The 25919-nt window shown below is 39.8% G+C and overlaps 1 protein-coding gene across 11 annotated transcripts; it reads left to right on the plus strand.

The window, feature by feature from the left end:
• The first annotated feature begins 92 nt into the window (after positions 1-92).
• Positions 93-25900, plus strand: TASOR (transcription activation suppressor). Of its 11 annotated transcripts, none has more exons than XM_032699583.1 (23): positions 93-723; positions 6737-6882; positions 8010-8102; positions 8897-8969; positions 9757-9848; positions 10190-10348; positions 11398-11525; positions 12136-12218; positions 12887-12992; positions 13392-13495; positions 13604-13707; positions 13943-14015; positions 14150-14224; positions 15582-16298; positions 18027-18460; positions 19364-19502; positions 20485-21290; positions 22003-22125; positions 22713-22872; positions 23441-23549; positions 23710-23888; positions 23972-24130; positions 24499-25318. In XM_032699583.1, exons 1-23 carry the CDS (start codon positions 339-341, stop codon positions 24552-24554), a joined length of 4503 nt encoding a protein of 1500 aa, XP_032555474.1. In that variant the 5' UTR covers positions 93-338; the 3' UTR covers positions 24555-25318. The 11 variants fall into 11 exon arrangements, with proteins under 11 accessions (XP_032555474.1, XP_032555471.1, XP_032555472.1 ...); XM_032699580.1 differs by having other exon boundaries at positions 94-723; positions 20362-21290; positions 24943-25900; XM_032699581.1 differs by having other exon boundaries at positions 94-723; positions 20362-21290.
• The last annotated feature ends 19 nt before the right edge of the window (positions 25901-25919 follow it).

Consider the following 25919-nt stretch of genomic DNA (forward strand, 5'->3'; position numbering starts at 1 on the left):
AGAGAGCGGCCGACGCGGAGCGGTGTGGGGGGGTTAGACAGCGGCCAACGCGGCGCGGTACCGCTGCCGCCCCACGGCAGAGGGAGCAGGGGTTTCCGCACCCTTTTTTATAACGTGAGCCGCGAGCGGATTGGCTGAGCCGGGCCGGCCGTGGCCCCGCCCCCGGTGCCTGTGCCGCCGCCATGTTGTGCGCCGGGGCGGGGGCGGCTCAGGGGCCGCCGTGAGGCGGGAGGGGGGAGAGCAGGGGCGGCGGGCGGTGCTGGTGCTGGCGCTGGGCAGGGGCGCTGTGCTGGGCAGAAGAGAAGGCGCGGGCTGCCGGGCTCGCTTCTTCGGAGGGAATGACGGATGCCGTGATCCCCAGTGGTGGCGAGATGGAGCGGGAGCAGCATCAGCGGACGGAGAAGACCAGCGCGGGCGTCCTCGGAGTGGGGAGTAACAGAGCGGCAGCCGCTGAGGACACTACACAAAATGGCGGACGCTCTGAGAGCAGTAGCGCTGGGGAGGCGCTGCTGGTGGCTTCTGCTGCTGCAGAGGACAAGGTCCCCACAAACCTCAGCATCACTGGCAGCAGCCAGCGCAGGAGCAGCATCTCGACGGCACATGAACAGCAGCAGCCGCCCAGCGGTGTGCTCGGGGGGCCGCCCCCTCTCCCTAAGCCCCCAGAAGACCACCAGCCTGTTAGGAGGAACTTTCAGATCCCCAGGAAGAGCAGAGAAAAGAAAGGTTGTTCCTTCCCTCCCCCTCCCTTCTCTCCCTCGCTCCCCTCCATCCGATCCATCAGGCAGGCTCCCAGGCACCTCACACGGCTGCATGCAAACCCTGCGGGTGTGGAGGAGGCTCTGCTGGCTCGCACTCGCGAGGCTGCTGCAGAGACGATTTTAATGTCAGGCTTTTACATTCTTTCCCTACCCCTCCCTCTTTTCTTTCTCCCTTTCATTTTGTCACAAGAAGGAGGAAAAAAAAATCAGACTCAAAACTCGGCTTGAATTTCAGACCGTTGCTTTTAAAGGAGGAGAAGCTCGATGCAATCAGGGTGGGCTTTGAGTTGATCACGACTCCGCTTCTGGAGGTGCAGTCGCATGCGGAGAAGATGGTTCTCTGGGACACGGACGTCGGAGAAGATGGTTCGCTTTTCTCTTCCTTCTGACCTCCTCCCTGCAGGAGAGGAGTGTAATCCTGTGTAGGATAGACTAACAAACAATGAGCAGAATTGTCCTTCATTGATGATACACAGAAGACTGTTCTTATCTGGTGAAAGTTCTTTGCAGGGGAGAAGGGAGCATCCCACGTTCTTGTGCTTCGCCTTGGAAGCATTCTGCTTCCAGGTGTCCAGAGTTTTTTTTTTTTTGTTTGTTTGTTTCAGAGTAACTCTTCCTCTAAAAGCCAGTGGCAGATCTTGCTTTTCGCAAGACTCCACTGGCTTCTGCTTAACTTCAATTTTGGTAAGTGAAGTTGAAGACACATCTGATTTCCTCACAAAAACTGATCTAATTTCTTTCCCTTTTGCAATGTGGGGTCAGTAACTTAGTCCATATCACAAAAATACTTGTTCGCATAGGCTTCTAGTTCTTCAGAGAAGAGTCTAACATCTTAACTTCTTGAAATGCTTTCTTCTGTAAGGAAGAGATGAAGGTAGGTTTATTTCATTATCCAGTCTTTCCTTCCATTATGTCCCCATTTTCTTTCGTTTCTTTCCCATTGCCACCCCGCTTGGGGTGGTACAAGTCTGGCAGAGATTCATTGTAAAAAGGACTGGTTTGATTGGAGGAAAAAGGTCCCTTATAATTCATCTGACAGAAAAATATCTGAATATAAGATGGTGCCTCGTGCACTTCTGTGTGTCACACCCCAGTGTGGTTACGTGTGAATACCTTTAAATATATCTCAAAAATGTTTAGTACTTAACCACTGACATTTGAAGTTCCACTATGTAGGAAAACCTGCAAAATACCTTTTCAGTCATCTAATTCATTATTCGCTTATGCAGAGCCATCTCCTGCAGTGTGCAAAAGGTTGTAGGTATGTACTTCAGTCCTTGCAGTTATGTGGCTTCTAGTGTAGAAGAGGAAGCCATTCTCTGCCTTGAAAAACTGACTTCCTAATGTCAAGGTCATTTGAACCATTCTTAAGGCCTTACTCTTTGGTGCAGTTGTCTTTTTTTTCCCTTTCAGCCTACAGAAAGGTTCTTGGGCATTGTAATCGTTCTGATGACTTAAGGTTTTGGAAGTTCTCTCAGCAGACCTTTCTGCATTCAGTCCATGCTGCTCGTGGGCTTAGGGTTGCTGAGTGTTGGTTCACCGTGTGATCAGTAAGGTGCTGTGACAGCACCGTTGGTAGGCAGCACTAGCAGAAGTGGACTGCCAGCGTGGTCTTTGAGGACAACCAGATTGCTATTGGGATTTGTGCTGTCATTTGAGAAATGGTGCAATTCAATCAGTTCTGGAACTGAATTAGAATCTCAGCAGTGCGTTGATCATTTGGCACTGTAGGATATATGCTATGTACCAGTGTTCAAATATGTCTTCTTACATTGCAAAATAATAAGAAAATCATCAGTCCGTCTCAAAAGGGCTCTCTTGGCTGGATTCTGAAGTCCAGGATGAAACAGTAGCTTCCTCCATACTTCCTTGCTTTGGAATTGTACTTATTTTGCTTTTTAAACTGCCACTTCTTTCTTGGACATACCATCCTGAGAGATACCTTGATTATGAAAGCTTAATTGTAATGTACAAAGTATGTACAGGATGACTTTGTCGTAGGTGTCTGGTTTTTTTTTTGTTTTGTTTTGTTTCTTTTTTTTTCCTTATTTTTCTTAATTTTTTAAGAACCAAAATGTATTTCAGGGACAATTTTTGATTGTGAAGCAAATAAAAATTGAATCTGTAATGCAAAAAACCATCATTTTGAGATTCAGCTGCTTATTTAGTCTTTCTGAAGTGTGTCTCCTCTGGAGACTTAAGTAGGGACTGAAAGTCAATAGAAAGCATTGCAATGTGGAGAAATGAATCTGGAGGAAGCACAGTATTTAAAAAAGCCAACTGTGGTTAGTTGTCACTGAAAATATTTTTCTGATTTCCTCATTCTGTTTCTCAGTGTAAGAATTCAGGAAACAAAACTGAAAGGTTGACTGTGAAGTGACTTTTTAAAGATGTGCCTTCATTTGTTTTCCTCCTTAGAACTGTCTTGAAGGTTTGTTTTCTTGGTACATGTGGGCTCTCTTGAGTAGCTTATTTCTTTTGTTCATCTTCCTGCTTAGCCTGTTGTCCTGGCGTCTTCAAAGGTTTTCAAGTCTGCTTGAAACTTCAGAGATTCTTAATAGGACTAGGAAAGCAAATTTTAAGGATAAAGCACAAGAAGAGCACTTTTAACTGGCTGAACTCTGAGTTACAGTACCAGAAATCCTGCTGATGAGGCAACCAGTGACTTAAAGGGGTTGCTTGTTGATTAAAGCTGGACATTTGTTTACAAAGTCTGCCAGGGTAACTGGCTGTTTCTCAGGCTGAGTGGGGGGAAAAGAGGTCTTGATTTTTATCCCTGAAACTCTCAGCAATACTTGCTTGGAGGTCCAGGTTGTCCCTTTTCTACTTAATCATTTTGCCTTTTCCAATTTTCCATATCTTTGGTAGACAACGTGTATCTGCTGTTTGCTGCTTGGGGAGTTCAGTCTGTCCATGAACTTTACAGCTATTTAGGTCTTTTGGAAGCAAAAGACATTTTGGGCAGAAAAAGTCATGAAGTTTATGGTTCATTTACACCACATAATTTTGATCTTAGTCTTAAAAAAATGAGCAAAAAAATGAAGACTTAAAATGGTGCTTCTCAGTGGAGTTTGTGCAGCAGGAGCACTTGTATGTGAAGAATGCTGGCATTCTGCCCACTTAGCTGATAAGAACATCAGTAATTATCTTCACTTAAAAGTTGGTTCAGGATTTCTTAAGGAGGATGACTCTGTCTTCTTCACGTTCTGACTTAAAACAACAAACTCACTAGCTCCAGTCTCAGCTTTCTGAAGTTGAAGCATCAGACAGCTGTGAAAGAGAATCATGGCACGTGACATGCACCCAAACATCGGATCCAGTGCCTGTCCCTGACTAGTTAGTACTCGTTAACTCAGTTTCCACCAAAAAATACTTTAACACAAGTTCCAATGCCCAGGGTAGAAGCTGAACAAACACAGTATTTACTTATTTTTACTTATGCAAAGCAAGCCAGCAAAACCCACAATAATTGACTTGTGTTATAAGGATGCTGCAGGTTAGTCCTTACTTTATTGCTGTTTAATTACCACAGGTCAGTAGAGGTGCAGCACAACCCCCTCGGGTTTGTACAGCAAGCCTGCAAGATGCATATGTACACACTGCTGGTCTTTGATGTAGGACTGGAAATAAGCTCAGTGATTTCATCATTTGCCTGGTAGCAACAGGCTTTGGGAATGCTGAGAAGGTCTAGTTTAGTACTTCTCCTTTTTTACTTTCATTTTTGTCTTGCTTCTGAACTCCTTCCTTTAATTGAGGTGTACAGGCTGTGCTGTGGTGACATGAAGGTTTTAGAGCATCGCTGCCCTTGAACACCAGTGCTTAGGTGACAAACTAAACAGCAGTGCCTTCCTACACCTCAGTGTTCCACGTTTTTATTAAGAAGTTGAAGTCTGCAGTGCCTCAAATTCTGCAAGAAAAAAACTGCAACAGTCTTTAGAAAACCTCTTTAATTTTCTGTATTCCATAATTTAAGGAATAGGTAGAGCCCTTCCATAAAGCTGTTGAGAGCTAATCGGATAGTAGTTTATGTAGGTTCTTCCTAGCAGGGGAACGGGGACTTGCTGCTTTGGGGCAAGTCTGAGCTCACTCATCAGAGCTTTCCACGAAGCAGGAAATGTTTAAACACAAATGGGAACATAGTTGACAATTCTTGCACGCATGACAGGGTCTTAATTGGTGTAATAATGTGGCTCTTCCTAGACTTGGATCTGGGAAATAGGTAAGACGTGTGTGCCTTGCGGTTGCTCTTTCTTGCTGATCCTGTAGCACTTTCTGTTGCTGGAGCTCCACTTGGAAGGGAGAGGCTGCTTTTCACTGAGCAAGTAACTCGGGAAGGACCTGGAAGGGAAACGCTGTTAAGGAAACAGGAAATTTGGACAAGCAGCTGGCAGAGATAACCTTCTGCCTTAAATGGTCCTTTTGAGGAGCTGGCAGCACGTGAAACTCAGATCTTTTTGACAGGGAGTTACTAAACCCTGGTGGTGTAGTGCCCAAGAGCTGTTTGGGGATGGGTGGAACAGGAGGTGCTTTTCCAGTATGTGTATACATATAGTAGGCTTGTTTTCTCTTTTATTAGTAAGTATTTCCCTCTTCAGTACAAGTGCATTTAGCCGTAGTAATGCTAAGTTGAAAATTCCATTCCCTCTCTGTTATCTTTCCCCCCATATTGCTGTCAGCCTTTCAAGAATGAAGGTGTTATTACAAGGGATGTTATAAAAGTGTGATTTCTTAATCTCAGAACTTAGGCTCTTAAAAAATCACTCACTGTGCTGGTGTTGGAATCATTGCTTGACTTTAGTTTGCCCATGTGGTATTACATCCTAAAGTGTGTGTATAAATGCAGCTTTACCAGATAACACAAAACAGTTTTCATTAGGAACATTTGTTTTATATAGAGGCTCATGCAGTAAATATTTCCTGCAAATGAGGAAAAGATTGCTATCTTAAACTGCCCTATTATTTAATGAAATTGGAGAATATGCTCTGAAGATGTAACTAAATTTAATTTGCTATTAGAGTAATGGTAGATGGTCTTTTGTGAGATTAGTGCTATCGTAGTTCTTCCTAATGGAGCTATAGTAAAAATTCTGCACTTCTGGTGCGTGGTTTGCAGGTCACCCTGAGGAGAAAAAACACTTTTTTTGTGTTCAGTTCCCCCAGAGATGTTATTTTCCCAACCACTGCTCTTAAATCTGTGCTCGAATTCTCCACTGGCCCACTCTGGGATTGTTCTGATCAGTTTGTCACTTTGATACCCAAATACAGATAAAGGAGCTTGGGGACATGAAAGATTCCCTGAGGGAATTCAGGCTAAGGTTTGCCCAGAAGGAGAATTTCTACAACAGCAGATAAAGAAAGGGCTTTCCTTTTGAAGCCATTATCATAAGGAATGAGATCTTAAAGCATGAACACAGGCAGTGGGATTTTTAAATAATGGGAACTTACTTGTCTTAAAGCAGTATTGAATTTATTCATGTGTAGCTTTAGTTGCCATAAGCAAGCAAACACAAAACCCCATAATAGTTCTGAAGCGAGGCCAAGCTATGAAGCTCTCGTTGAGGTTTTTATTAGAACAATTTGTTCCTGCTTCTTAATTAAAAGAGCTAATTAGTTTAATTACAGTTCTGAAAGTTTAATTACAGTGTTTTGCAATACGTATTAGATGTTTTTCAAAGGGTAAATTCAGACTTGAGGTGCTTCCCTTATAAACTTCTGACAACTAGCAGCTGCTCCAGAGTAATGTTAAAAAAGCATGAAGAAATGGGATTTTTTTTTTTTTTAAGATGCTATAATTCTAGGCAACTTAAAGATAAATTTTTCTAAAGTCCATCTTTTCCAAATATTTTAGGTGTTTTGTAGTCTAAATTGAATCACGAACCATTTGTCTTCATGCATAAACTGTCAATGAACTGGAGAATTTGGGATTTTTTTTCCGCATGTATATTGGTGCTTATTATTTTATTTCTTCTCTTTTATAGCACTCTTTCAGCCAGTAGCTCCAGGTTCTCGAGAATTTGAGGATATTTTGAAGATTCTGCATTCATCTTACTTGGATGCAAGTTCAGTGTCCAATTTTCGTTACAAGAGAGCCAGCTTAGTTCATAGTGAACTGTTGGAAAAGGAAGTGAGTATACTTGTGGCTTCTCCTTAACGAACCAGTCAATATTTTTTCTGAATCTAGAGGCAAAGACCTGGAGATTATTTTCTACTTGTGTGCTTATTACTTAATTACAATTAATTATGAACTCACATCCCCCAGAAATGTAAGCAGCTATTTTTCAGACAAGTTTATTACTGCATAGATGTAAACTCTCGCCTGCCAGATACTCAAAAAAGACTAAAAGAAAAATTGTATTTGGCACCACTTCTTTCTATGTATTTTTAATTTTCAAAAGTTTTCTTAAACTTTTATGTCTTTGTAATAACCTAGAAAGATGTCTTCTTTGCAAGGCCTGATGTTTCCAGTAAAACTTCAGATTAAAATATATGCCTGATACTAAATTTCCATAGTCTCTGTAGTTTTGTTGTTTTCCAAGAAGTACTTTAACAAGTTGACTACTTGAGTTAGTAAGTGGAGCATTTTGGGTGAAGTACTTCTGTATCTTATCTGGTGTCTCTTAAATTCAACCTTGGCTTGTTTTCATCACTCTGAAATTAGTTTTCATTCCCAGTGCCAAAAAGCTTCACAGGTGAAGTAACTGAATATATAATTTATTTGCTGTAATTACTATCTCGGAGCTTTAAAGTAAACTGAAGTATTTTTTGCTACTGTAACATTAAATATTCATGGTTACAGCTAAAGAGTATTGCAGCTGGTAAAAACCACCTCAGTAGCAGGGAGGTGCATCTGCAGAAGTACATGCACAGTGTAAGGGATAATCTGTCTCCTAAAAAAAGAAAAAGTTGTATTTTCTGCAGTTTCAAAGATGATGTGGAAGGCATTGAGCTGGATGGTTCTAGCTAGTTCTGCTAACAAAGATAAAACAAAAATGTTGTTGCTCAGGTTTATTTGAAGAGTGTCTCTTTCTTAAAAAAACAAAGAAGTACTTGGGCAGATAAAGCCAATTATATTTCCCACAGATACAACGATTTTGAAATTTAATTTTAGCATCCTAGAGTGTCATTTGGATCATCTTATGATTATTTTTCCTACCCTTGGATCTGCTAACATAGATAGGGTCTTAAAACACTGAGCCTTGAGTGTGAAGGAGTGATCTGTCTTCCTGTGTTAAGAACATTCTGTAATAACAGTTCACAGAAAAACGCAGGGAGCTGAAATGTGATGGTCGCCTGGAAAAGGAGCTTTCTGAGAGCTACGCCTTCCTCATGGTGGATCGGTGTCAGGTAAGGATGAAAGGCTTTCTCCTTTAGCAGTGAAGAGGTTTGGGGTTTTTTTTAGTAGTTTTAATTTTTTAATTCCAGCACTGGAAGGTGTAGAGAAATGGGAAAGGGCTATAATATGTCACCATTTAAATCCTCTGTTCTCTGCTACTTAAGGTAGCTGTAAAGTATCCTCTCTGGTTTAGGCTCTGTTTTATAAAAAAAAGGATAGATTTTCTGGATGGCACGTGGATGTTTATTGGTTCTGTGTTTGGGGTTTTTTTTGAAGAAGGGGGAATATTTTGTGTTTTCATTGCAGTTGGGTTTTGGTGGTTGTTTGGGGTTTTTTTCATCAACAAGGTAACCTGTAATATTAGAAAATGGATGTTGTCTTCTGTGTCTCCTCTTTGATCATATACTTTTAATCAAAGTGATCTAAAGGGCATTTCTCTGCTTTTTCTGCTGTTATAGAGCCAGGATTTCTTAAGCATTCAGTCATTTGGCAGGTTTACTTCTGTTTTAAATATTAAAATTTTCTGTATTACAAGCAAGTAACTTTAATAAACAGTGTTTAAGGTATAAGGAGACTGTTGTTTTTCAAGATACAGGTGAGGCTGTGTAACTGCTTCATGCTCAGTGTTTGACTTGCACAGTTTAACAGTTTTATAAAGCAATTCAGACTAGTCTTGCCTCTGTAAGGGTTGGATTTATTTTTTAATATCAATCTAAATTCTGTAATTGTCATTTCTCACTGTTTGTTCTGTTCATATCCTGGCTTTCCTGATGGAGTTGCTTAAAAAAATGTCTGTTCTCTTTAGATCCAAAGCATATGTGAAAAGGGGCTGCAGGTTGGCCACTCCAGAATATCAATCCTCGGCAGCCCTTCCATGGGTAACTATCTTCTGCTTACAAGTGCTGATGTTGCTCAGTATCAGTTGCCAGATAATGTGAGACAGTTGTGTAAACTTTCAGTCCTTTTTGTGTCACTTGCTGCAGGAATATCCCAGCCAGGTATTCTTAGCAAAGTAGGCAGACATCAGAACATTATTTCGTAACTCTGTTTTTGACTAGTTCGCTTAAATTCCCTTCCCAAAGGGAAGAACTAATTCTCATTTTGGCTTAAGTCAGGTCAATATACCACATCTTTCCAGTGTAACTGGGAGGCCAGAGAGCTAATGCAGTGTGTGTGGCTGTGTGCCTCTGTGTTTGTACAAACACACCTGTGCATTCAGAAATACCCTGTGCACACAGTGGCTCAGTATTGATATAGATAGAACTAAAATTCTTGATTCCACAAATCCAACCGGAGCATAGATAGATTGGAGACTTCGAAAGAGTCACAAGGTGTTAAGGGTTTTAAAAGAGCAAGACAGAGCTGTTAAATACAGACTTGGAATGAGAGGAACCAAAGCAAAGAGTTCCTGAGTTCAGTTGTGGTTCTTTGATCTGAGGTAGTCAGCCAGACCAACAAAGGACAGTGTTTGAAGCCTTAAAGTTTATGTAATAATTAAGTGTTGAAAAGCACAAAATTATTTTACCTTTGCACTTGAGTGTCAGTTTTGTCTTTATTATTTGATGTACATTGATCTTTAATCCCATGTAATGGTTTTTAAATCTCTAATATGTTTTAACATTCAGCAGAATGTATTCTGTTGGGTCTTTTTTATGCTTCTCTCAGGTGTATATATCTCCAAGTATGCTGATTTATTGCAGCCTAATCCTCTAGAAACAGGAGCAGCTGGAGATGTGATTGTTTTTAAAATAATAAAGGTAATTTTATCTTGCTATTCTTGAAGGATTGTATTGCTTACTGATAACACACAGGTGGTTTTAACCCTAATTTTAATTTGCAAATTATCTGCTTATAGAGAAACTAGAATCCTACCAGTCTTAAAATCCAGTGTTGACATTGGGTTTACATAATGCATAATACATTTTTTATAAAAGGAAAAAATGTATTTTCTTTGTAAGTATGAAAATAATATACTTCTATAATTTACTTTTTTAATGGCCTATTTTATTTTCCCTGCTCTTAGTTCCTTTGATACTTCAAGCAATTTGCCAGTTTTCAGGAAAAAGCTTCTGCTTACAGTTCTTCTGCTTTATTACAGGGAAAAATGAAAAGCATCTATGACCACATTGATATGAAAGCAATGGAATCAACTGTAAAGAGTGTGTTGGATCCAACCCCAAATCACGAGTGTCACATTTCAAAGAATGCACATAAAATAACCTCCTTGTTGTCTTATCGAGCCTATGAACGAACTCAGGTAAAGTTGAGCATGTGGTAGCTGCTTATAGAGAAACTTCACAAAGAGAACTTCTGAAATGATCAAATCACTGCAAATACAACCCTGAGCATGTCCTGTAGAGCTGCAGTGGGTGTGTGGAGAGGCCCACAGGTGCCTGTATTAGAAAATCCAGAACAACATGTCAGCCTCTCCTGTTTCCCTTGTGTGTACCTGAACCTGATGGAGAAGATCTCCTTCAGATTAGAGTGTAGGTGGAATGGGAAATAGCTAGGGAATGTGCCTGGGAACTGGAATGTGGGCTGGGGAAGAGAGGAGATAATATGTGGAGTTTGAAGTGTAAAAGTATAATTGGCTTGTGGTCATTAAATGAGTCTCATAAAAGAGAAAATGTTGGCTAGAAAAGAACAGTATTTTTTTTCTTTCTTTTTTTCTTTCTTTTGTTTCCCGTATCAGATTCTTAGGTTTGGAGATGGTGAGGGAGGAGAGAATGGAATCAGTTCCAAGCATTTCTGTTCCTCCAGGTGTTTGATCTCTATTACTGCAGTAATCTGGTGCAGTCAGATTATTGCACTGTCTGTACAGTCAGGATCCTTACTTGAAAGCATTCTCTTCAGTATTAACTTCTTTTGTCTTCTGTAAATGAGAGCTGGGCTAAAAAATGAATACGTTTTTTCATTTCTCATTATAAACTTGCCTTAATTAACATTTAACATTAGAATTTTGTGACTGAACTAAGGGTAGACTCCAAAACTCACTGCAAGGCTCACTTTCCTTAGTGAAATTTTTTTTTGTTTTTGTTAGTTGTCCCTTACCTCATCAAGAATATACTTTCAAATAAATGGTGCAAAATTAGTTTTTCATTCTTGATTAGCTCCTGAAGTAGTGTTCATCTGTCAGTGGTTGATAAAGGAGGGAGAAGGTAAAAAAACTACTTTAATCGATTGTATTATAAAGTACAAAAAAGAATAGCATTTAAAAGCTTCCTTATTTTAGATACCAGCTGTTAAAAGAAATTGACTGTTGGTCCAGCCTTCTAATTTAACATTGTGCTTGCTTTTTTTTCCTAGTACTATTTTTATGAATATGACTTTGGTGAGATAAGGCGAAGACCAAGACATGTTTGTCCTCATGCTGTTGTTTCATTTACTTATAAAGGTGACATGGTGCAAGGACCAAAATTCTCGTCCTCATCAAGGTAAGCCAGGAAGTGGGGTTTGGAACTGCATGCAACATGAAGAATTCATAGCTTTTGGCAGTAGCTTAGAATTGGTTTCAATGAACAGTGCTGAAATGAATGGATGTGTCACAGGGGCTTAGCATAATAAATACTTCTAATGCAAAGGAAGAAGTGGCAGAATTGGTTTTATGCAGCAGACTGTCTCCTGTGGGAAGCACTTCCACTGTGTTTTTTCCACCTACTTGGCTTCTGCCAAGGTGGAATGTATGTATAGTGGGGGGTTTTTACCTAACTGAGGAAATTCATGGATATAAAAATGTTCACAACGTTATCTTGCTTGGTATTCTAAAATAATATTCTGTATATTTTGTCACTGAAGTCTTCACCGCTGTCTTACTGCTGGTGGAGAGAATATCTAAGTGGGCAGTTGATCACAGATAGCAAGTGATATCTGTGCTGATAGGAAGGCATCCAGATGTGGGAGCTCGACTATGGGCTGCTGAAACTCATTATCAAGATACCTGAAATAGCACAGGCTGCTGCAGTGTTGATTGCTCGAGGTTACAGAGTCAGTTACCAGTGGTGCTGTTTCATTAGACTGATAAAGTATCCTTACTGTAAAATGCAGTGGCCAGAATTTTCTGTTAAAACCCAGTCCTTCTGTCTGTCTTTTGCTTAGACCAAACACCTTCAACACAGATAGAAGAACAGGTAAGAATGAACTGCATTTTTTTGTTTTTGTGATACAGACATAGAAAGTTTTGGATGTTTTTCCCCGTGTGATTTTATGTTCAACCAACTTAGTTATGCTGACTGTGTACCTGAGTGTTATCCTGTACCATGCTGATTGCAGGCATCTCTTCCTGATACTGGATGGTGGAACAGACACCTTAATATGTATCTTCTTTTACCAGAACAAACCAGAAGTGAACAAAATAAAAATCTTTTTTCCCTCCTTTTCTACTTACAGTGTAGTAAGAACTGTTCTTCAGTTCCTGAATCTCCTGTTCAGTGGCATTTCAAATAATACAATCCTCTGTCTTGCTTTTTTTTGAACCTCATTCAAGCCAAACTAATATGTGTGAAAGTGGTTGACAGTTAAGGTAAGGAAAGAGGATATCATTTCTCAGGTGTTGGGATCAACAGGGTATAGACAGGTGTAGGTAACATCCATCCTCCTTTACTCTGCTTAAGCAGTTCAAAACGTGATAGGATTGAAATCACCCTGTTACCTTTTAACATTGTTGTCTGGTCTGGTATTAGTATAAAATTTTCCCTGAACTGTTTTTGGAAATTCAGCAGCCTCTTTGCTGCCATTTTCTTTCAGTCCCACTTAGCAAGTGGGTTCACCTAGTCTTCCTTTTTCCATCTTAATTTAGAGAAATCTGCTGTTACAGTATGGAGGGGACAGCTTTGGAATAAGGGCAAACTTGTGTGCCATGTTTCCTTAAAATCAGCAACATGTTCCTTCCCTCCATGCAAGCTGTGAGTATTGCCATTTAAACAATAAGTCTAAAATACTGTTGTGTTAAAACTGTTTCTACTGGATTTGGGATATATTCAGATGAAAATCTAAAATACCAAGTGCTTTATATATGTCAGACTAGACTGGAGTCATACATGTCCAGAGCTTCCTGGAGTTCAGGCACACAACTGTTAACATCTCTTTGCTGTTCAGTGTTTTGTTGTTTGTGATTTTTTCTTTTTCCCTTGAAGTGACACACACTCCTTTGCAAGAGTAAACACCACTGGCACGAGATAGTCCAAAAAATTATTTTTAAGAGCATGTGTTTAATAGTTTCAGGTCACTGAGGGTAGAACTATGGGAGGTAAAAAAAGAGGCCCTTATTTTTTTTTCTCCCTCCCCCCACCCTTTTTCTCCAGCCCTGAGAAGCTTGAGGTTGAAAAGGTTGTCAGCATTGATGAGCTGAAGAAAAAAATTTCACCAGCGTTGTTCTTTAAAGAAACTTACCAAGTAGGAAAAGAAGGTAAATATTCTACCTTCATTTTTTTAAATTCAGAATTTTCAATTTTTCTGAACTACAGTTTTGTTTCTGTTTTTCCTGCTTTCTCTTTTTCCCCTTGTGTTGTGTCAGTGTTGAAGGACGGCCTGTACTGTAGCCTGTATGAAGTTGTGGAGAAGTCCCGTTCTGGGAGTCACTTGGAGGGTTTACTTCAAAAACTAGAGAAAGAGAAACTTGTGAGTGCGACAGATTTGACTGTTCCTGTTTTTAAAAATCATTTTACTAACTGGTAATTTGAGGCATACTAAAAAATCCATGATCTCACTGGAATTCCTTAGCTGGCATATCCTAAAATATTGTAGCAGGGCCCTTCTCTGCTCATGACAGAATTTATCTTACAGTCAGTAAGAGTATTTGTAGCGAGCAGACATCTCTCATGGAAGCAGTTTACTCTTTTTTGCCTGAAAACAGGTTCTTGTGAAACCACTTCTGGACAGAGGATTTCTTTTTCTCCTTTCTCCTTGGCAAATGATGTCCCCTTATGGTAAGCATACTCTGTGTTTTCCGGGTTTGAGTTGGTTTTGTTGTTTTGGTTTTTTTAGGGGGAGTGGCTTTATGAGTACTAGAGTGTCTTTTGGTGCTCTCCTTTGTAACTGTTTTTGGTTTGTTGTGTTCTAGACCACCAAGCTGGATGGTCCCGTGTGTTTCATGCATTATTTCTGTTTCCAGAGCCTAGAGGTGTAATTAGCTCAGGTAAGTTTGTTCACTGTTGAGAGTGTTCTGTACAGGCTTATTTAAAGATAGGTTATATTCTTTTGAAGACCTTGCAGTGTTACAGGCAGTCACTGTAAACTAGAAGTAACAGTTTGTATTGATTATGGTCGTAGTGATGGTGTTCAAAAATATTTATTTCTTCACAAAAGGAAATATCACCTGTTTTAGGTTCATTTGTTCATATTTGAGAAAGTAAAACTTGTTCAAATTTCTTGATTGTGTATTCTGTTATAACTGAGCATCAGTATTCCAAGAGATCTATGCATTGGGAATAACTAACATAATGAGGGATTTCTTAAACCATCAAAACATAAGGACAGAATATCTGAAAGTCTTTAACGTACCTGTAATTTTTTTTTTTTTTTTTTTTTGGGATATACATCAAAAACTAAGTCAATGAGCAAAGAACACAGTGATACAACATAGTAAGATGACTGAAAGAACTTGGTATTAGTAGAACTTTAATGCTTTGGGATGAGACTTCAAAGTTCCTCATTTACAGTAGAAATTTGCACTAAGCAGTACTAGCAGCAGCATGCAGTGCTTTCAGGCCTGCTGTGAGTTACAAGTGATATTGTCAAAACATCCCTCTTTTCAGGCATTTAACTTTTATGAGGAAGTTCTTGTCTCAAGTCTTGGCAGCTTCCCAGAGTCTTAGCTCTGTATTTCTTATTTAAAAAAAAACAACAATGTTACATTTTTCTTATTTAAGTAACAATTCTGAAAATTCCAGCATTTATAGATTGGGTAAGGAGAGAGAAGCTGACATTTAAAGTGTGTGCATGCCAGGTACTTAAAAATACTCTGTTCTTGGTGCAGTGACATCTCAAAGACTTGTGAGCTCCAGTTTTTGTCAAACACAAGGTTAATCACTGGGTTGAGTCTTCAGGGTGTTTAAATGATGGAATGGAGAAAAGCTTCAGTTTGTCATTGGAAGGGGGAAGAGTGTGAATAAATAAATTTTAAAAAAAGGATACAACTTACAGCTTCCTTGAAGATGTGGTAAAGGGATCTAACTTCTTCTTGGGATAGGGAAATCCTGTTCAGTAGAGCAGTTTAAATTGGAAGTGATGACTGTATGTATCTAGGACACAGGTTACCACCAAATTCTGAAAACAAGCGGTTCATCATGACTGTGAGTGTGAGTAGGTTGACTTCTAAGTAGACTTTAAAGCTGGTTACGGCACAAAAAGACCCAAACTTCTCTGGCTTCTGAATCATTTCTCCACAGTCATTCCAAACTATGTTTCACCCAATATGTATTAATAGAGAATATTGCTAAGCTAGTCATCAGTTATTGATAGCTTCATGATTTGATTTTAATTTTCTCTTACAGCAGCACAAAGAAGTGTTCCATTTGGAAATTCAGCTCCCGTGGTTTCGCATGAAAAAAAGGAAATCATTCCAGAATCCACAAGGTTTATTTCATCTCTACATTTTGCTTTAATCCAGGCTCGTAAAGAGGCTACTGCACCCTTTGATCTTGTTGTTGTTGTTGAAAAGTATGTAAATGAGTATTTGAAAAAGCTCTTTCGTGGCGCTCTGAAGGGTAGAGAATTTAAATTACGTGAGTATTCGACGCGGTTGGATGACAAAAGATACGTTTATCCTGCTCCAAGATATAAAGCTCATATTGATGAATACTTGCAAAACTATATCTTCCGTTGTGGGACGTATCCGCTGCCTCTTTCTAGAGCTAAAGAACTGATTGAGAGGAATTTGAGACCTCAGCAGTTCAGTCCCATCTCAGACTATGAAGCCACAGAAGACTACTCGGATTTTGCCAAGGCAAAATGCGTGAAAAGAATCCATGCAAAATATGAAGCCACTGCTGCCAAGCAGAAGCTGCTTCCTTCTGGAGATTATGATACTGAAAGACTCAAAGAACTTATTAACTTAATCCAGTGTAGGAAAAAAAATGTAGGTGGAGATTCTGATTCTGAAGACCCCAGAATTAGAAGTGGTCTGAAAAGAAAGCTGGAAAAAGAGTCTGAAAGTTTGCACAAATACTTAAAAAGGAGTGAATCTTCAGAGAATATTTGTCAGTATGATGGTAAGAAAGTCTTTGTTTAGAGTTCTTCTTTTTAAACATTGTAATTCAAAGCATATTTAATCTTCATAGATTAAATATTTTTTGCATGCTGTAGATATTTAATGAGTGGTGATTCATTTGAACATTGGCCTGTGATCTACCAATAGAGAGGAAGTTTGTTTTTATGTAGTTTGCCTCTTTCTGGGCGACAACAGGAGTTGTCATGCTTTTGTTCTGCCTCTTTGGGAAGAAGGCAGACTTCCCAAGAGTTTGCTTAGCTGTGGAGCTGTCCCAAGACTTTCTAATACAGAGTGCTCAGCAGGCTTGATATCGTAATGTCTTTTGCAGAGTTTGACTTCAGGCTTTGCTGTAATTCTTTATGGCTCCAATACCCTATATAATACCTCAGAAGTTTGGATTGAAGGGAAGAAGCATAGTTAAGTTTTGAAATAGCCAGTAGTAATGTGTGCAGTGGGACAAAGGAAACAATAGTATTAAGATTGAACTATGCTATCCATTATCTACAGTCTAAACCTCAGATAATTATCACAGATATCAACTGACATAAAATCTGCCAGAAAAAAAACCCCCTTAGATTTCTGTTTCCCTGACCCTTTTCCGAAGGCAGTGATAGAAGCCTCCTGCAGAAGGGGTCAACTGAGGAGCGTTGCACAAAGAAGAGGAGTTTTACATCAAGCACCAGTCACTCTCATGTGTACATGACTCACTTTGGAAGATGAAGTGACTGATCTTAGAAATAAATTGCCCTCTTGAGAGGGACAAAAGATACAGGCATGTAGGGATGGAGGAGACAGAGGGCAGGCTTTATGCTTGGGATCCTTGCTTGGAATTCTGTGAACCTTAAGGATATTTTTACATTGATTATTCATGTAAAATATGTGAATGCATTTCTGCCTGGTCATCAGAACAGTATCTGTTCATAAGTAAATTTTGACTTACCTCCCTCAAAGGTACCAAGCCAGTGACATCTATCTATGGCTTGAATTCCATGGTTTTGTATAACCCTGGAAGTCCATTTATTTGTCTTGCAAAAAATCTTACCTAAATTTTGTGAGCTTCAGTATCTCAGCATGATTAGATTTTTATTAGTCAAACAGCACTTTACAATTCCATGTTTCCATATATGACAAGTGAATTAGAGATTATTCAGATATTTTAAGTAGTTGCTTAGCCTGTCTTGCCCTGAGAAGAATAAATAGCTATGGTATTTACTCATCCAAGGGGATGAGTGCAAGAATAATAAACCTGTTCTAAAGTTTTTTTCAGTATAAAGAGACACGGTACGTTTTAGATCTATTCTTAATGTAATATAACTTAAGCATTAATTTACTCATCAGCTTCTGGAGCAACAGGGATAGGATGGGGAGAAGTAAATATTGTGCTCAAACGAATCTTTTTCTTACAACAAGTGATGTGAATGTTATAAGGTTTCCATAAAATACCTAGATCGCAGTATGTGACTTCTACTAAAACATAACATAGTGTGGTATTGAGTGACCTAGAAAAAGATAATTATTTAACTGGGAGAGTACTAGCTTTACAAACTGCCCTTTTGTCAACATGTACCTGTTTAAAAGATTTTGTTAAAATAATGTGTTTGTACAGTATAAATTGATGCTAAAGAGTGATACTGGGGGTATGTGGCAGATGTTTTGGAGGGGTATCTGGTTTTGGTTTTATTTTAAGACTTGCTAATGGATTACTTTTCCCTCCTTACCCTATTCCAAGGGGGCAGAACCTCGGATTCACTACACTCTGTTTTCTCAACTAATTCTGGTCTGGGTGGACACGATGCTGACTTCAGGCAGCAAGATGGATCCGATTCTGCTGCTGCTGACACACATGGCCTCCTTAAAATACTTTTGGAAACACTATCTACTGGAGGACACTTGGATTCCTCATTGGCACAGTCTGTAAATCAAGTTTTAGCATTAAGCGCTGATGAAATGGAAGAGGATATGAGACAAAATTATGAATATGAATCCATTCCAGCTCAGGATCATGAGCTTCCTAATACTGCTCAGGCTGACAGTGTTAACTTCAAGGACCCTGAAAGCCTAGTGATTCTGGAACCTGATGTGCCATGTCTGCCCTACCCTGTCAGTGCTGATCTACGGCTTCCAGATAACGAAGTAGGCTTTGAAGACATGCTACAGTTACAAGTAAGTGAAACTGCCAAGGTGCTGATAACAAATGAGACTGAATGAAAAAAACATATTTTTTTACACAGGTAAACATAGATAAGTACTGACATCTCTATGAAGATGCTTTCCTGTTTGGTAGGAACGTACATGGAAATTTTCTTCACTCTTAAGTGTGTGTTCCTGGTTCCTTATTATCTGCTCTTTCTGCAATAAAATGGGAGCAGAGTTGAAGAATTTTGAGCACTTACCTGCATGCCCAGCTCCCTTTGTGTGCCTTCTTGGTGCAGTGGTGTACACGAGTTCCAGGCAGACTTCTGACAGCACACAACTGGCAGAACACCCTTTGCAGAAGGCCCTTTTGCTCAGGGATCACAGGGCCCCAGCTGCTTGCTCCAGCACATTACCCTACAGGAGTGTTCTGTGACCTCTGGTACTGGTACTTATACACATGGCCCAGTTTCTAAGTCATAGAGCAGGAAAGAGTTTGTCCTACCTGTAATCTCTGTGCTGTTTTGCTTCTAAACCACCTGGCATGTGAGATGAAATAGGATTGTCTAAGGGCGCAGTACGAGTTGCAGGCAGTGCCTCAGCAATGCCAAAATCTCATGGTTTTAGTCAGGTATCAAGACAACAGCCTGAAAAGGGCTGGGGAGCAACCAGTTTTCCCCTTCTTTCCTCTTTGCCCCACCCAGCTTCTGTACTGTGAGGCACATGCTCAGGACTGCCTTAGTTACTTCATGGTAGACCAGGAAAGTACCTCATGTAAACATTTCCAAGTTTGACTTTACTGATGGCAGAAGTGCCAATGTGCTGGTGAACTCAGGTGCATTCTTACTGCCAGCTGTTCAGAATGTAAAAAGCTTAATGGCTGGCAAAACCAAAAGAAATGGTTTTGAGCTGAGCATTTTGATTGTTTTTTAGGAAGCAAGCATTGGAAGCCTAAGTACCTTTGAAGACTGCAGTCCTAGTGCACCTATAGAACATGTGCATGGCAGTCAACATCCCAACTCAGATAATACAGGAGAAGTTGGAATGCACTGGAAACTTATTCCAATTACAGGTAAGATGGGTTTAACTCCTCTATTCCTACAAATAGTGAATGAAAACATATTCTAAAGGTTTGTATCCTTCATGGATCCCAGTTTTGGGTCACATTGGTACACAAGCACTGCCTGTGCAGTTGTTTCTGGTATTTGATTAATACAGAAATCTGCTGGAGGAAAACAAATACTAGTGGAGAATATTGGTTTGCCTACATAATGACATAATTTAGAAGTGCAAATGCTTTAAAAACAAGCAAAACTGTAGTTTTGAATGTGGATGGTGAAGAAACTGCGTGCTGCAGAAAGGATCTGAGGTTTGTGTTATGAGAGGCTTTCAGCACTCCTTGCAGCATCGCTGAAGCTGTGTCAATAAGCACCATCAGGCTGATACCCTCTCTTTTTAAGCTAAAAAAACCTCGTCTTCACAATTGTGAGATCAGACTTGCAGCTTGCAGTCCAACTCCACAAGGTCACATGTGGCTAAAATAAGCTTTTTGAAAGCGAGGATTATAACCCAGTAGCAAATGAAAATATTTGAATACTGTGTCACCCTGCATGATTTCTAATTTGATTTTTAATTTGTAATTGAGGCAGTTCCTGTTATGCTTAATCATGTTATCGCTAGGAAAATTCCTTGTATTCTGCTTTTTCAGCAAACTTTGACTGTATTGTTCCACTGTCTCAGGAGCTGTTAAATGTCCTGTGCTTCTGTACCTCAGCAGACTGTAACACTTGAGTCTTTGGATTTAAGTTGGTTGGTGTGGGAGACACAACAGTAATGCTGTTTTCGAGCTGTTTGGGAGGTTTTAGTGTATCAGTTGTGTGTGACTTTCAAACATGAGGTGATGATGATGACGATGAACTCTTCCTATCTAGGTCTGAAATCACCAGAAGAGCCACTGGTGTATTTGCCACCAACGGATGCCCTTCCTAATGACCCCCGGGTAATAAATAGACAGAGAAGTTCTGATGACCAGTTTCCATACTCTCCATTTTCAGACACACAAAAGGGGACAGCAGAAGATGGACATTATACAGGACAAGTGGAGAAACCTGAAGATGAGTATGGGCTAGCGGACCACCCTTTTTCAGCTAAGCATTCCATTAGTGCAGTAATAGAAACGACCCTGTTAGAAGAATATAATCTCTTTGCACGAAAGATTCAAGAAATTTTGCAGCAGAAGAACATTGCTTACGTTAGTGGGATGCCCACACCAGTCTTCTCTGCCCGAGAGAGGATAATGAGACTTTCAGAATACATATGTTTAAAGGCATCAGACGTGTCTGTCCAAGAATATATAGAGACACTGAATGAAAAGTTGCACAGTGTCATTTTGGCTTCTTCCTGCATTAAGGACACTCAACCCGTTTATTCTAGTCCTGAACCATCGGAAGTTGGGAGCAACACGGCAGCCAACCCTGTGCCCGACACACTGTCTGTGTGCAGGGACGCTGACACAGCGCTGTTACCAGAGCCACTGGGCAGTACCCTGCTGGAAGATCTGCACTCCAGTGAGCAGCCTTCATCAAGCTTGCCCCTAGTGAAGGAGAAAATGGATCATGTGAACACTAAACCAGAGGATCAGACCTCTTCTAGTGGGGATCTGGTGGAGCCACCAGAGAAGACACAGAAATCCCCCGAGAACCTAAACATTTCAGCTCAACCAGCTTTTTCTAATATTATAAGCCAGATAAAACCTGAAGTATTTACCAGCTTGGTCAAAATTATGAAAGATGTACGGAAAAATACTGTCAAATTTTATATTCATGAAGAGGAAGAAAGCGTTCTTTGCAGAGAAATCAAGGTAAATCTGTTTCAGTTCAACCTCTCTATAGTGTCAGAATAGAGAGCCTTTCAAATTCAAATGTATGAAATCGGACTTACAAACATAAAGTAGTCTGACATTATTTCAGAAAAGGTTGAATTGTGAAAGTGAATTGTGTGAAAGTAGGCTGTCCTGTCCCATTTCTTGTTTGACCTTTTGAGGTAGTCTTGCTTATATTTAGCTTTTACATAAGTCTTTTTCTTGCAGTTGGAAAGCAGAACAGGCTGTAGGTTGATTCTTTCTGAACATCCTGCCAGGGGGTGGCCTTACAGAGAAAAGATAATAAGGGAAAAAATGTGATAGCTTACCATTTTAGAAAGAATGTATGGAGAGTCACTGTGTGTGCCTTTTGGGTTTTTTCCCCTTCCCCTCTAGTTAATAGTACTGATAACTTTGGGAGATCACTATTCTTCTATAGTAAAATGGGTAAGTTGAAAGTGAAATAATAAAAACTTCTGGCTTTACATGAAAACTCAGGCTGTTTGATAGACTGTCAGTGGGCCACGACTGACTTGGTGAAACAGCCAATCTGTGTGTTGCTGCATCCTTCTGGTTAATGTATGGGACAGACAAGGAAGCCACTCCCTCTGAGATGCATCTGAGTGGAAAACTTACTTGCCATGGTCATCATCTGAGGATTGTTTTGACCAAAGGATTCACTTTTTTCCCATCTTTTCTTTCTTGGTGGTAGGATTATCTTATAAAGTTGGGTAATACAGAGTGCCATCCAGAGCAGTTCCTTAAGAGAAGAGCTGATTTAGATAAACTGTTGATCATCATCCAAAACGAAGACATCGCCAACCTCATCCATAAGGTATGTCACACACAGGTCAATGTGTGCTAGAAAAAGCTGTTGTTACTGGTGGGATGAGCTCACTTTGAGCCAGGCTGCTTTCTCTTGACAACACAGCATTTAAATTGTGCCCCGTGTTTAGTTGCTGTTTGAAGAAACAAAATGGTTGTGGTAAAAATGGTCTCGTTCATCATGTACCCACAGCTTCTTCCACCCCCCCACACGTGCTAATGTGTATTTATTCTTAGTAGTTGTAAAGCTGTAGAGAGGCCTGAATAGTTCTGCATCCAGTTCTGCATCTAGTTCTGTGATGCTCTAATGACAGGTGAAGGCAGCTCTCAGATGACCTTTAGATATTCCTGACAGCTGGGGCTTATGAACCAGTGTTGGACAGAAAGTGAAATTATTCCAAATGCTCAGCTTCCATTTGCCTAATTCCTGTTATGTTCCTGAGAGAGCACCTCCCCAGGCAAGAGAAAAAACAGTAATTCCTTGAAAATGTGTTTTGAAATTTGGTGTTTGGCATTAGTAAAAAGGAAAGTTCTGTAGTTGTTTTTTTTTGTATGACCTTTAGTATACATCTCTGATTTTCTAATGTTTTTAAACAGATCCCATGCCTAGTAACTTTGAAGAGGCTCTCCTGTGTCAGCTTTGCGGGGGTTGATAGTTTGGATGACGTGAAAAATCACACTTACAATGAACTGTTTGTGTCTGGTGGTTTTGTTGTGTCGGATGAATCTGTCCTTAATCCAGAGTCCATCACTACAGGTGGGTGTGATGCTTCCTGAAGCTTTAAAACAGACTAAAAGCCTGACATTTCAGACCCTGAGAGGTGCTGTACTCACTGCAGTGAAGGTTCTGTGATGTTTTTTGAGAATTTCAGCTAATTCAGTATCTTTCTCACCTCAGTGGCCTTACTGAAGGACATGTGAACAGGGACATTTTGTCTTAAGTTTATATTACATTGTGTAGTTATGTACATGGAACCTTTTATTCCTTACTACTCAATCCACAAATATGGTAGGAAAAAATATTGAAAACCTAAATTTTTTCACTTTTTCTTTATTCGAAATTGAATAGTTAATGGAGTTACCATTTTTGGTAACACTATGTATGACTGAGATCAGCTTTTAAATACCACTGTTGGGCACCTGACCTACAGAAAAGCAGCTCAGTTTTGTGATACTGTTGTTGGCCAGTCTGCTCAGAAGAAAACCTGAATAGTTGTGTGACTGTGCTGTGATGGAAACAGAAAGCAGCTTTATGTATATACTGAAGCAGTATTTTCAGTTTGCATACCACAAAATTTAACTTCTATTAAATATTTCCATAACAGATAAACTAAAGCAATTCTTAGAGTTTCTGGAGGCTCTCAATACCCCAGATGGGAAATGGCAGTGGAAAGTCCACTGCAAAATACAAAAAAAACTGAAAGAGCTGGCGAGGTAAGTAATGTTCTTCAGTGCCACCTGTTAAAATGCTTCAACTTTTCATTATGCTCTCCAAATCCCACCTCAGTACAACTTACTCTCATGTTTGTCTTCTAATATTTAGACTGATCTTAAATCAAGTATTTCTAACATTGAGCTTTTCCCCCTGTTGTAGGATGAATGCCAATGCCCTGAGTCTGCTCACACTTCTGAACACCTATCAAAAGAAGCACTTGGTTGAGATTCTGTCTTACCATAACTGTGATTCTCAAACTCGAATTGCTCCAGACCTAGACTGTCTCATCAGGCTTCAGGCTCAAAACATACAACAGAGACATGTTGTCTTCTTAACAGGTAAAGCCCAAATTTGTGAATACCTCTTTCCCTTTTTTGATAATAGGTGCTAAACATTAATACAAAATCTTCTATGTGTTTAGAAAAGAACCTCAAAACATTCTCGAGTTATGTTGATAATGGCATAGTGGTTGCTGCTGTTGATGACTTTATGGAGAATTTTAAAAGCCTCGTTGGGTATCACAACTCGGTTACGGAGCAGAGCTGCCTTCCCGCCTCCGGAGCTCACCAAAGACAATCAGGTAACGTTAAACTCACTTAAACTTCCACTGCCAAACTAGGTGTGTGGGGTGGGGGGTCCTTTAGACAGTGTGCCTTGACTCTTGTCAATGAACACTGCAGCTGGCAAGGAAAACCCAACTCTCCAGCTACTCTTTTTCTGTTTTAAATGATGGGGGAAAGGCAGCTGGGATGGAGCGCCAGAGGAGATCTTAAACACAGAAGGTACAGGCTAACATGGTACTCGAGGCACTAGACAGAGTAGTGTAACCATCTCTGGTTAAGGATAAACTTTACTACCTACCTTTATCTACTTTTAGTAGATAAACTGTACTGAGATGTCAGTTTTTGTACTCTTTTAATTGAATACTTACCTGCTGTGTAACTTTAGATGCTGTTTTGACATTGCCCCCTTTGGAGCTGGGAGTTGGGATTTCCCAACACTAAATATGAACACAGTGTGCAGAATCGGAGTAACTGGACACTCCCCCAGAGGGTTAAGTGTGTGTGTTGAGTAAGTGAACACGAGTGGCAGAAGACCAAGACTTAAGTGCTATTGGACTTGCTGACCTGAAGCGTAACTCGCTGTGAGTAGTGTATGGCCTTTCTAACCCAAGTTTGTATTTCAATAGAATAGGACTTTCTCTCTTTTTTAATGTAGTTCTTGTAGAAAAGGATGAGAAGGATGAGGAGGACATGTCTCTGGATTCAGGGGATGAAATATCACAAATAGAAATCTGCAGTGATGCCTCTAAGTATGATACTCATGTGGAAGCTTTGCAGACAGAGGCCAAGGGCCCACATGGAGTAGATGCTAAAGAAAGCTGCTTATCAGTTACAGAGTTATCTCCCGAAGCACAAACTGGCCTGGTGGAAAAGACTTCTAAAAGTGACTTGGAAGAGAAACAGCCACTTACTCCAGGTTCTACAACATGCTCTGCTGAGGGAGAAAAACACAATTCAGTTGAACAAACTCCTTTCAGTAACTTCCCGGTTTATAGCAGACAATTAAACATGTCCCATCAATTCAGCCACTTAAATGTACTCACTCATCAGACTTTTCTGGGAACAACATATCCAATTTCTTCTGCAAATCAAAACCAAGAAGGGAGCAATTATTTTCTCTCTGCCTACAGTCAGAGCATGGATACAGAAAAGTCCTCATCACCTGGTGGCTGGGACAGCAGCTGTGATTCTTCCAGGCCATATTCAGAACAGAAATAAACTCTCAAGTCTCTTTTTCTAAGTTGCTGTGGACTTCTCAGTTTCTAAAATGTTGGATTAACAATTTCTATTTTATTCTGGAGCAGAATGTTTCTTGTTCTTGTTATCTGAAATGTTTTCTTGTTCTATTTAAATTCCTGATGGCTTGTCCCTCTTGGAACCATCTGAAAGTTTAAATAAATATATATTTTTTAATGTTTACTGTACTTGAATTATCTTGTTTGTTGGCACTTTTAAGTTTCTACATTTGTATTTGACCTGTTACCTGGGCTTCAGTTTGAGGTCTGTTTTCATGTAAAACTGAATGTTTGCCTAAAATATGTGAAAGAGCCAGTTTTTTCTTTTTTTAACTGTAAGAGTATCCAAGTCACTTTTCTTTACATAAATATTAATGTATTTATTTGACATTGACAAAATTTTTGTATAATGTTTTTACATAGCTCTAAGGCAATGTAGTTATTTTCATGACTATATACTGGATTTTGGCTAAATACCTCAATTAGAGTAACCAATGGTGCAGTTCCATTACAAAAACTGAATAAACTCTTAATGCACAAGGGACTTGCTAACTAACACCTTGCATTGTCT

This window comes from Chiroxiphia lanceolata, chromosome 11 (genome assembly GCF_009829145.1).
Source record: "Chiroxiphia lanceolata isolate bChiLan1 chromosome 11, bChiLan1.pri, whole genome shotgun sequence".
Classification (NCBI taxonomy): Eukaryota; Metazoa; Chordata; class Aves; order Passeriformes; family Pipridae; genus Chiroxiphia; species Chiroxiphia lanceolata.

Coding starts and splice junctions, on each gene's coding strand:
- TASOR (XM_032699575.1), top strand. CDS start 339: ATGACGGATGCCGTGATCCCCAGTGGTGGCGAGATGGAGCGGGAGCAG. Junction 18,461..19,363: donor AAGACATGCTACAGTTACAA/GTAAGTGAAACT, acceptor ATTGTTTTTTAG/GAAGCAAGCATTGGAAGCCT. Junction 19,503..20,361: donor GAAACTTATTCCAATTACAG/GTAAGATGGGTT, acceptor CTTCCTATCTAG/GTCTGAAATCACCAGAAGAG.